This window comes from Panthera onca, chromosome C1 (assembly GCF_046562875.1).
Source record: "Panthera onca isolate mPanOnc1 chromosome C1, mPanOnc1 haplotype 2, whole genome shotgun sequence".
Classification (NCBI taxonomy): domain Eukaryota; kingdom Metazoa; phylum Chordata; class Mammalia; order Carnivora; family Felidae; genus Panthera; species Panthera onca.
In genome coordinates this window covers 165661905-165673960 of record NC_138346.1, presented here as the reverse complement: position 1 = coordinate 165673960, position 12056 = coordinate 165661905, and the positions used below count along the sequence as shown (strand labels likewise).

The following is a 12056-nucleotide window of genomic DNA, read 5'->3' as shown; positions in this document are numbered from 1 at the left end:
AATTCCAGAGGGATAACAAGGGTGTTTATAAAATCCATCTAGAACCCCTGTCCCAGTGCAGAACACAGAGATCACGGGACTTGGCTGTGTTCCTTCAGGGAAGGTAGGTTCTTGGGGAATCCTGTCATTGGGTCTAGGTTTTCTGTTTCAACAGAGAGGCTAACTCAGACACTTTGGCTTGCCTGTGCTTTTGAAATGAAGCCCAGGCAGGGCAGAAATGAACGTTAGATTCTGAGGCTCTCAGCCGGCCCTAGGAAAATCCTGGCCCCAAGCCGCAGGGAATGGCACTGCCTTCTCGGAAACGTGGCCCCGCCGTGGGGAGCAGAGGGGCCTGATCAGAAAACACGTCTGATCCCATCCAGGCCTCTTACCTTTATTCTCTCAATGGAGGCTTCCATTCTCAACTGCTGCACAGTTCTCCTTGCCTGGGCGATGTTGTTGGTGCTTGCTGTTTTGCTCGACATTGTCAGGTATTGTTTTTACCTGAAACCTGAAAAGAATATAAGTTTGCATTACTTAGGGGAAAAGGATGCATTTTTCCCAGTCATCATGGGCTCTGTGAGGTAGTTACGAGAATGCCCTCCCATTGGAGCTCCTTCATAGATCTTTCCTTTGCAGAAACCCAGTACTAGTTTCATCCGTCCACCCCAACACGCAGCACAATGGAGCCTTTTCTAGCATCTTCTGAGAGGAAACAAATATACATAAACATTTGCAGTAGTTAGGGGGCCTCCGGCACATATGAGCGTATGCAAGCACAGGCCACATTACGTGTGTAGTTTAATATTACTGCTATGTCCTTTAATAGAAGGTTTGATTTTATTTCATTTTGGCTCTCTTACCCAACTATTACACTGATTCAAGTCCTGGCAACAGAAAACAGCAAAGGAGAGTGCCTCTGGAGAACTTTGCACAAAGGGTGCATTTTTAGGTGCTATCGAGGTTTGCAATCATTTGAGGAATGTTAGTTAGGCAGATAAGGAAGCCTTTATTCAAGAAAAAGTGGGAACCTTTCAGCTGAAAGACTCTCAATGATGAACCCCCTGCAAATGTCAAAGGGGATACACTGAGCAGCCTAAAGCCTGAATATTTAACAGAACTCTATCTTTCCCTCCTTTACCTCTCTCTGGCCTCAGCCGGGGCGCCCAGGGCACTTGCTAATCCTGTACCCCCACCACATGTTTGGGGGTTGACTCTCCTCTCGGGCCTGAGCCCTTGGAGCCAAGGCTGCTCTTTTCCTCTCGCTCCCCAGCCACCTGGTAAAAAGGAAATGAAACCTCCTGGACCTTGAGCTTTAACCCGGCTGATTGTCCAAGGACATATTCCAAAAGGCAGGCAGGCTAGGGAAAAGCACTACTGGTGCCCCTGCCATATATGGCTAAGTTCTGTCTTGGCACGGTGGCGAGTGGGGGAAAATGCAGAGCTGGCAGGCCGGGTGGCAGTTTTGTGACTCATAGAAGCAGGTGGACAGTAGGTATGCCTCCCTCATACTATGCAAGGGCTCAGCAAAGTCTTGGGGCACCGTGGCGCCTGCAGCAAACCCAGACTGACTCAACCTTCTGGAAGGGCCGCACTTGCAAAAAGCATCTCTGCCATAAAGGCCTAGGACCAGGCAGGGCTACAAAACATGCCCACAACCCCCAGGCTCCACGGTGTCCACCACGTGGGCACCAAGGTGCTCTGCCTGAGCTCTGCCACACTTGGAATGCTCCCAAGGGCTTGGCTCCAAGATTTAGACAGGGCTTTGGTCAGAGGTGGCTTTGGGTCAACTGTACAAATAAACCTGTGTTTTTAACTGTGTGCAGAACTTTGACATCCAGCCTCATCGTCATGCTTCATATTCCTGGGTTTGGACCCTGCCTCTGCCACTTACTAGCTGGGTGAAACTGGGCTGATCACTTAACCTCTATGAGCCCAAGCTTTCTTCTGCATAATTTGAGGAGATGATGGTTTTTGAGGAGCCACTTTGCTGATGCACATGTAGTGTTTATCAGAAGACCAAGGCACCCCAAAAATAGCAGCTGCTCTTGTATTTATCCTTGGGAGGCCACACCCAGCACGATGAATCAGAATTGCCTGTGTACCTGGCTGCCTCTCCCAGGTCAGTGAGGCTCCAGGATTCTGATGACGGGGCCTGGGTGGGCCATGGCATGAGGCCCCTTGTAAGTGCATCCTTAGGTGATTCTGCTGCACTCCGCTGTCAGGGTAGAATGGAATGGCTGGTGACAGACAACAGAGGATTCCCCTAGAAATAAGGATGTCCCACCAGTGCAGGAAACTGGGAGGAGGAATCATCCATACATCATACACAGGGCAGGGTGGCCCGGCTTTAATCCTAGGCCTTGGCAACCTCATTTCAACACTCCCTGACTCGCTGCCTCTTCCTCAGATTCCAATCATCCCGCCCCACCCAAGGGAGAGGCCTAGGGTCCTCTCCCAGTGGTTTTGCTCATACCCAGCGGCCTGGCCCAGTGTTGTTCTGTGCTCCCAGGCAAGCATTTATTAACAGAGCCTTTGAAATGGGACCGAGGCAGAAGGCAAACCTCCCTGCAAGCAGAGTGAAGCATCCCGATTCATGGCATTCTAGTTCCACGTTTTGTGCCCTGCAGCATGTTAAACGGGGCTCCTGTGCCAGTTGGCAAGGTTTCTGAGATTTGGCCCCCAACCTCCAGAATGTGAATATGATACCCTTCTGAAGGGCCTGTGGTTTCCAGGCTGCATCCTAAGGACTTTCTAAATGTCCCTTTGCATGAGAGTAACGCCAAGCATTCTCTTCTCAGGCTCCAGGGCATAAAGTTTCCAAGGCCTGAGCAAGTTTCCCTGTAACTGCACACCAGTTCACATCGGTCAGGCCTGGACCACTCGTTGCTCCCACCCGCGTAGCTATGAGCAAAGAGCCCACGGTCAGGCTCTATAAAATACTGGGGTAGGGGCACCTGGGTAGCTCAGTCAGTTAAGCGTACAACTTTGGCTCAGGCCATGATCTCACGGTTCATTCGTTCGAGCCCTGCGTCTGACTCTGTGCTGACAGCTCGGAGCCTGGAGCCTGCTTCAGATTCTGTGTCTCCCTCTCTCTCTGCCCCTCCCCGGCTCGCTCTGTCTCTCAAAAAATGAAATGTTAAAAAAAAATTTTTAAAAATACTGGGGTAGGTCCCTCTGAAATCGGTAAGAAACTTTGCCTCTAGTACTCGTGAGTTTCTTCGTGTATTATAGTTGTGATTGAAAACAGCAATTCACAGATCACACTTGCAGGTTTAGCGCCTCTGGCAGGTTTCCCCTATTCTGATATCTGCTCCCTTCACAGTCCTCCCTGTTTCTCAGACAGCTTCCTGCTTCCTTCTCCTGGGGACCCTCTCTCTTCTGCTTCAGGGGGAGTGGAGCCCGTCCTCTGGCCCCACCAACTTATCTTGGGCTCCCAACGCAAATATGAGTTCTTTTCTCAAAGTCTGTTTCCCTCTCCTAGCATATGTCTAAACTCACCCAGAAAAGTAGTTAAAGTTTAGGAGATGGGTGATTTTCACAGCTTCACAGATTATTAACCACCACCAACTTCCTACTGAATATAGGAATAGTGTTTGGCAGGTCAATTAAATGGGGTATTTGTGGCCATTCCTAGAAAAAGTTGTGTACCAGGCCACTGGAGAACATCATCTCTTATTACAACATTCTTCTAACTCAGAGAAAAGTCAGATCAAAGTTACGGTTTCAACTTAAGGAGCCCCATGGAGGGACCCAGGGCTGAGATGCCTCCTGTCACTGCAAAAACGGCCACTACTATTTGGTTGTGGAGAGAGAGGAGGTGTTTCCAGGAGCTGGAGGTCTAGCTGAGGACTTCCTCCTAACCTGCAGCTTCTCTGAATCTCCTCAACAGCTGGACCGAGAGAACAGGTATCTCTAACCATCTTTGTGCCTTGAGCGGGTTTTCTTTGCTCTTCCCTCAAAGGCAAGGATGTCTGTCTGTTTGTGCTACCACGTGGATAAAAAGCTTGCTTTATTCTTACTTTAAGAAAGCTTCCAAGGCAAACACCACCAGATATTTGTATGAAACCCTAGACTGCACACGTTGCTTTCATGTGCAGCAGTCCGTGAAGCCTCACTACGATCCTGAAAGGTGTTATTACTATTTCATACTCATTTTATAGATGAGGCAACTGAAATTAGAAAAACTTGCTTCAAGTTAACCCTGCTCATAAGCCCCGAACCAGCTCATAAGCCTTTCACCCCGGAAGCCATGCTTCCTACTGCACCAAGGAAAGGATACAATTCCAGTTAATTTGATTCACAAACACTCAGGGCTAGGGTGACCTTGACACTGATGACCTGGAGTTGTGGGCTTGCTGACTGCTTTGTGTCTTTGCAACAGCCCTTCTGGTGCAGAAAGCATCTGTTTATCCGGTGTCCTGAAAAACAGGCCTCCCCTCTCCTTTCCGCAAGCTAAGCAAGAATGTTCTAGCTGTCACGACCAGGCAAGGACTGAGGTCAGCATCTGGAGATCCTGAGCCACCAGCCCTGCCTCTGCCTCCCTAAAGGGCAGAGGCCTGCACAGACCCCCAGTTTCATGAAACCCTGGCTATAGCTTCTGCAGCCTTGTTCACATTTTTACAGGAGCAAATCTGAATAAACATACATAATATTTAGTGATTCAAATAGTTGGCATTGGTTTTAAGGCTGTTGTTCATCTGAATTCTTAGGTTCCTAGAAATTCCTAGGAACAACATTTCCCATTAGGGAAAGAAGAGCATCTTAACCTTTGTCCAGAGGGGTCTGCTGCACAGAGAGGGTGGGGATGGAAAGTGTGTGAAGGAGCACACTTGGGGAAGCAGCAGCTGAATCACAAGGTCATCCTGGCCGGGCAAATAACTGAAGCACTGGACCGAAGCCAGTGTTCTGAGCAAATACACCCCTTGTGTCTATAATAAAAGAGCAGGTTAAAAAAAAAAAAAGTCTTCCATCTGATCTTCCTTCAACTATCAAAGTCTTAATGCCTTACCCTGGCTTGGCCCTTTATCAGTCCCTCTCATCTATTAACGGGGTGCAGGCAGCAATACTTAGCTCACAGGGTTGTTGGGAAGAGAAACAAGAGAGCCTATCAGTACGTAGCCTGTACACACAGATACTTAATAATGTTGGGTCCCTTGGTTCACTGACAAGACTGAAAATCATGCATTCGGGTGTGAAACAGGAGAAAAATTCACCCAGCAAAAGAGCAAAAGAAGAATGTCAAGGTAATATGATTGGGTAGCAACATGTTTCTAATATGGCCTTAGAGGAAGGACAGTCAGATCCGTAGAACAGTGTCTCTATCTCCTGAACACTTCTTTTAAATCAGAGTCTGCAGGCTGAATCCAGACTACTGATGTGTTTGATTGGGCCCCGCACAGGGTTAACTCAACTGTGTGTGTGTGTGTGTGTGTGTGTGTGGCAGGGGGGGGGGGGGGGGTGTTAACTTTAAATTGTCAACATTTGAAAAACTGAGCTATCACTTTAAGACAAAGAAAGATCTCTGGAAAAATCAGAAAATTTTATAAAACTGGGCTGAATCTAAGTAGAGGCTGCTGCTTTAACATTTGCTGGCATACCTGCCCATCCCTCTATTTGAACTTGTGACATGGCCTTTGTACTATGCCTTGGACATTTAGTTCCAGGGACATACTCAAGGATTAGGGCAGGGGACTTGAGCTCACTCCTGCCCTTGCCACTGCCTAGTTCTGGGGCCCCAGGGAAGGACTCGCAACCCATGTAAGCCTCAATTTTCTCATGGGAAAAGGGGGGATAATAATACTTTCCTATTTCAAAGAGCTGTTAAGAGCATCAGATAACATAAGCATGTGAGTATAATAAATACAAAGAATACTTTTGCTGAGTGTTAAGTACCTATACCTTCTGATCACATCCCCTGAGAAGTACTCTAGGCACCTGCAGTCCCCGATGGTTGGCACTGAACAACTGCCCTACCTTCCTCCTGGGGCGCCCTATTGAACCGCCCTGATGGAAAGAAAAGTAACCCCCCATAACTCAGAATAAAGTGTATTTGGAGATAGGGCCTTTACAGACATGATTAAGTTAAATGAGCTTATTAGGGTGGGCCCTGATCCAATATGACTGGTGTCCTTATAAGAAGAGGGAATTTAGGGAGCATCAGGATGGCTCAGTCAGTTAAGCATCCAACTCTTGATTTCGGTTCAGGTCATGATCTCACAGGTTTGTGGGTTCAAGCCCCACATCAAGGCTCTGTGTTCACAGTGCTGAGACCTTTTGGGATATTCTCTCTCTCTCTCTCTCCCTGTCCCTACCTTGCTTGCTTGCACACGCTCTCCCTCTCAAATAAAAAAAAGAAAAAAGAAGAGGGAATTTAGAGACAGATGGGCACAGAGGGGAGAACATGTGAAGATGCAGGGAGAAGACGGACATCTACGAGCCACGGCTCGTTCTCTTACAACTAGGGATCTGGAGGATGCGGGCTCCGCCAAAGGGATAGGGATGTGATCATCAGAGATCTGAAGGTGGAAGTGAGAAGGCCGGTGCTTGCGGCTTGGCTTATTTTCTGCTGGCAAGCAGGGCGGTGAGCAAGTTGCTCTTTGGGAGCATCCCAGCATGCAGTCGCTAGCGATGTGGTGCTAAGAACCTATGTGGCTACAGCAGTCTCCCAATTCTCCACCTCCTGCTGGGCCCCCGGGGCCAGTTCTGTGGTGATGTCTGGAAGCTGGTCCCGGTCGAGAAGTCAAGAACCAGTTGCTCCAGCCCTCCTACTGATTACACAAGCACCTCATCCCCTGTACGAAAGCCCATTCTGCTCGCACTGCCAAGCACACTGCTTGTGGCAACTGAACCCTGACTGATACACAATTGTTAATCTGTTGTTTTGTAATCTGTAAATAACTTACAAAGGCTAGCTATGATTTCTATTATTATCATGCCATGATTGAACACATCAAACCCTAAGACCTGAAAACGTGGAGATGCAAGCCATAACATTCTCTTTCTCCTTCTCCCCAACCAGAGCTCACAGGCTGTAAGATCAAGAGTGGTGAACCTGTGACCAGCCCCATGTCCTGCCCTGTTCCTGTCCAGTTTTGAGAGCAAAGAGCAAAAAGAACAAGTTACCGGCCCATGGGGGAGAAAAATGAGAGGGCGTGATGAGGAAGGGCTGCATGGAACAGTGGAAAATGCCACCGCGGCTGGGGAAGACAGAGTGACTGGAGCTCTTCTAAAAGTTTATATGGGCTCAGAATGAGCAGAATGAAAAAGAGTAAGAACAGCATTCCCTCAAGACCTGAAGAGTGCGTCCTCTAAAAGTAGCATGCTTTTATACTTACAGACCCCTGCGAGGTCCTCATCTGGTATCTTTGATGAGTTCACTTTACCTGCCATCCAGCCACATGTCCCTGAATAATAATGATGATGGTGGTGACAATGTTACTGTTGTAGGTATAATGACAAAATGTGACAACTACCACCATTTATTATTATGTGCCTGGTAAGTGAATTCCATGAATCATTTCATTTAATCCTCTTAGAGACGAGTTCTTTTATCATTTCTGTTTTACAGATGAAACACAGAGAGGCCAAAAGAGTCTTGCTGAAGAGTATGCTGATTTATGTAGCAGAGCTGGGACTCAGGCCACCTGACTTCCAAGGTCATCCTCTGAATCATCACCCTATACTGCTTGTCTCTGGACATTAAGAGTACAAGGAAGGAATGGGAAGGAAGGGGGGGAACTGTCAGTCTGGAGCCCTGGACAAAAGAAGACATGACCTCCATTTAGGGCCCACTACTCATTTAGATAGGTGGTCTCCATAGCAATGACAGCAGGTGTTGAGAAAGTGGCCTTGGAAGAAGACTGAAGTGAAGAAGAATTGGTAGCTCTTCATTAAGAGAAGGACTGTCCCAGATTCTAGGTAAGGCTATTGCTAAAGACAGAGGATGATCCCATCATCCCTAGCGAAGCTGGTAGGAAGCCACGAGAATGAGCCAATCTGGGTAATAAATCCAGGAGAGAGCTGCAGAGCTTGAGTAGCGGGTTCCTAACTTCACTGTATATCTAGAACATCTGAGGCACTTATTAAAAAAAAAAATCTGATTCAATAGGTCTGCAGCAGGGCCCAAGAATCTGTATTTAAAGCTTCCCGTAGGGTCGCCTGGGTGGCGCAGTCGGTTAAGCGTCCGACTTCAGCCAGGTCACGATCTCGTGGTCCGTGGGTTCGAGCCCCGCGTCGGGCTCTGGGCTGATGGCTCGGAGCCTGGAGCCTGTTTCCAGTTCTGTGTCTCCCTCTCTCTCTGCCCCTCCCCCATTCATGCTCTGTCTCTCTCTGTCCCAAAAATAAAAAAAATTAAAAAAAAAATTGTTTAAAGCTTCCCGTGTAATTTTGATTTGGTCTTCCTGAGAAACACCAATAATGATTGCCAGAGTCTTGCCTCTTGGTTCTACTCACGTTTATTTTTGCCTGGGAATAAAATATGTCCATTTAAAAGAACGCCACTTCCTATCCATGTTTAACTTTCCAGGGTTCTGAACAAGCCCCGGAAAATACTAACTCCTTTTTAATGACCTGAACTTACAGGATTCGGTGCCCTTCAGCTTGAAATAGCTGTTATCATCTAACATAGTTCTTTGCTATAAAAGTCTAACTTTGTTTTCTGAACAGCCACTTCCTTCTGGAAAAGTTTCTCCTCTTAGTGATGCTAGACTATTCTGTTCTTGCTTGTCCAGTGATATTCCTTTCTACAGTACGGCTCCTTCCTCTGACTCAATTTTCTCAGGGGCTCCGTCCTGGAGGACTGATGTAGCAGAGTGAACAGGGCTTTGACAGATAAATTTGGATCCTGGCTCATCACTTACTACACCTCAAGTTGCTTCACTTCTCTGAACTTCAGTTTCCTCATCTGTAAAATAAGAAAGGATAATAATAGTACCTACTTCACAGGGTTGTTACCAGGAGGAAATGAAAGAACGTATATACATTACACAGCACCTGCCTGACCCACACTGGTCCTCAGTAGACGTTGATCTACCCTTATGACGTTAGCTATGACCAACGCACTTCGCATACAATGCTTTGCCACAATCTCAATGTCTTAAATGAAAGCCTGTTTAAATTTACATGTAGGGCACCTGGGTGGCTCAGTCAATTGAGCATCCAGCTCTTGATTTCGGCTCAGGTCACGATCTCACAGTTTTTGGGGCTGAGCCCCACGTTGGGCTCTGTGCTAACAGTGCAGAGCCTGCTTGGGATTCTCTCCCTCCCTCCCTCTCTCTGTCCCTCCCCTGCTCACTCTTGCTCAAAAAATAAACACTAAAAAATCAAAAAAAATTTACATGCGAAATGGTGCCCAGTTGCTTTAAACACAACACATGGAAAACCCAGTGAATATGGGTTTCTTCTTCTTCTTTAGATGAATATGACCAAAATTGAAATGTAATCCATGTAAAAAATTACTGAGATGTTTTACTTTCTTTTGGTACTAAATATTTAAAACCCGGTCTGCATTTTACAGATACAGCACATCTTGATTTGGACTGGCCGCACTTGAAGTATTCATGAGTCACACAGTGGCTGCCTCACCAGACAGTGCATCCTCAGACCCTGGCACTTCCCAAATTCTCTTGATCCCTATGTTTTGACAAACCCCTTATTTTTATTCTTCCCCATTCTCCCCACTGCTATTTGACCTCTGTCTTGGCTCCCAGCACCTCATGTTAGGGCCACTGTATCAGCCCCATAACAGGACTCATGCCTCTCGTCTTTCTTTCTCCGATCTAATCTATCCTGACCAGTATATGCACAGATACAATGGCACTGTCAATTTATTTCCCCTGGTCTCAGAAGAGGATTCTCCAGTCCCCCCAGAAGAGTCCAAAGGGCTCAGCTTTGCAATCCAGATCGTAATATTTCTGCCACCATAATAAAAACCTTCTCATCACCAATGAAGGAACTGAGCCATTGAGAAGTTAAGTGTATGCCTCGTATCAAACAGCTAGCAAGCTGCCTGGGTGGGATGTGAGCCCAGGCAGTCTGATTCCAGAGGCCAGGCCCAGAAGCTTCATTGCGATGCTGCTTTAGTGCCAGGGAGCTGTCACCACACTCCCCATTTTTCTTGTGGGCTGTGTTTACAAGTCCTCTTGCAAGTATCTGAGCAAGTTCTCTGCCTGCTTCTCTTGGCCTATTTAAATTCTCTCTTTTGGGGGCACCTGGGTGGCTCAGCCAGTTGACCGCCGACTTTGGCTCAGGTCATGATCTCACGGTTCGTGGGCTTGAGCCCCGCGTCGGGCTCTGTGCTGACACAGCAGAGCCTGGAGCCTGCTTTGGATTCTGTGTCTCCCTCTCTCTTTGTTCCTCCCCCACTCATGCTCTCTCTCTCTCTCTCAAAATAAACATTAAAAAATAAAATAAAATAAATTCTCTCTTCTTTTAGGCCCTAGTTCACATTTTTATCTCTTCTAGGAAGGCCTCTCTGCTTTTGCTTACGGTAATTTATTCCCTTTACGAATTCCTGCTAAATGCTTAAAGCTTAGGAGTTCAAGGACCCATAGGGGATGGCCCAGGCACGAGAGAGGCAGGGAGCAGGAGCTGTGTGTGTACTTATGTTTACTCTTTCTGAAGGAAGACATATGTATAGCTCTCATCCATCAGTTTTATTTTGGTGCTAATGATATGGCAGCTAATGCTTATTGTTATGTAACTGACTTTGTATGTACGAATATTGTCTTCCCACCAGACTGTGGGAAGTTTAGCTGAATAATAATAGTATACCAGGAACATTTATTCATTACTTATTCTGTGCTAGGTACTATTTAAAAATACTCTATACCGTTATTAGTTCATTTACTATCATCTGCAACCGTAAGAGCTCAGTTTTATCATATCTGTCAAGACTAAAGCTTACGTTAAATAATTTGCTCAAGATCAGATAGCTAGTAAGTGGTAGAGACAGAATTTGAACTCAGATCTCTCTTACTTCAAAGCCACACCCTTAACCAGACAGGTGAGTTATCGCACGCCATCTTCTCTGTCACACTGACTAATGCAGAGAATGGGGCCTTAATAAACAGTTGGGTAAGATGTAGCCACCAACACATCAGCCAGTGAACGTCTCACTCTGGGGTGTTTGTGTCGGGTGTTTGTTTTCTTAGAAACAGGATACACCCTGCTGCTCCTTCCCACAAGTATCCCACAAAATACAGACTGTTCCAAGCCAAAGGTTACCCACCTGTTTGGTTCCCTTCACAGCTTTGAGAAGCCTGGGTGGAGTCCCAGGGACTTGACGGGGTCAAGCTGCCCGTGAACATTCACCTTCAGCATGGGCTGGCCACTTGTGTAGCACCCAGATTCTGAGGGCAGTGCTGATTGCTTTGTACCCCCATACTGTGCCCAAACAGGTTTTCAGCCAGTGAAGGGGGGGCTGTAGGGCGCAGCTGTGTGATGGTGACCTACAGGGGTGCAGGACCCAGCCCCTTAGGCTATATGTCAGGCCAGGATCCAGCAGAAGCATGTGTTTGCAGTCAACAATGAGTATGACCTTTGCAAACAAGTTTTCCTCTCTACCTAACATAGCAAGACAGCTTGAGAAATGATTTGCTCATATTTGCATGGTTGGCTTAAGGGGCAGCTGGCAATCTTGTCTGTTAATAAATACATGGATGAATTCTATAATTATTTAATATTCAACACAAAAGCTAACAGTTACAGAGTGATTTTCTGTGCCAGGCACTGTTATGGGCTTTATTTAAAGTCATTTTATTTACTCTGAAAAAGAACTTATTATTTCATTAACTAATTTTTAAATTTTAAAACAATATGCTGCTAGTAAAAATTTTAAACAACAAATTTACCCAAAGGGCATACAACAAAAATTAGCTGTCCTACTCTAGACTACATGAGGTGATCACTGTTATCAGTTCCTCATGTCGCCTTCTGAAGACATGTGATGCATACACAAGCATGATTATTTAATATCTCTCTTAAAAAACACCAACGGGAGCATGCTATATGCATGGCTCTGTAGCCTGTTTATTTTATTTTAGTTTATTTTTAATTTTTTTTAACGTTTTTTTATT

The 12056-nt window shown here is 46.4% G+C and overlaps 1 protein-coding gene across 2 annotated transcripts in view; it reads right to left on the bottom strand.

Moving 5' to 3' along the window:
• GNG12 (G protein subunit gamma 12) overlaps window positions 1-12056 on the bottom strand; it is a 126957-nt gene that overhangs the window by 5158 nt on the left and 109743 nt on the right. For both annotated transcript variants that reach the window (XM_060623131.3, XM_060623133.3), the window contains exon 3: window positions 372-490. In XM_060623131.3, coding sequence (XP_060479114.1) covers window positions 372-464 — 93 coding nt within the window. In that variant the 5' untranslated portion in view covers window positions 465-490. The remainder of the gene's footprint in view (window positions 1-371; window positions 491-12056) is intronic.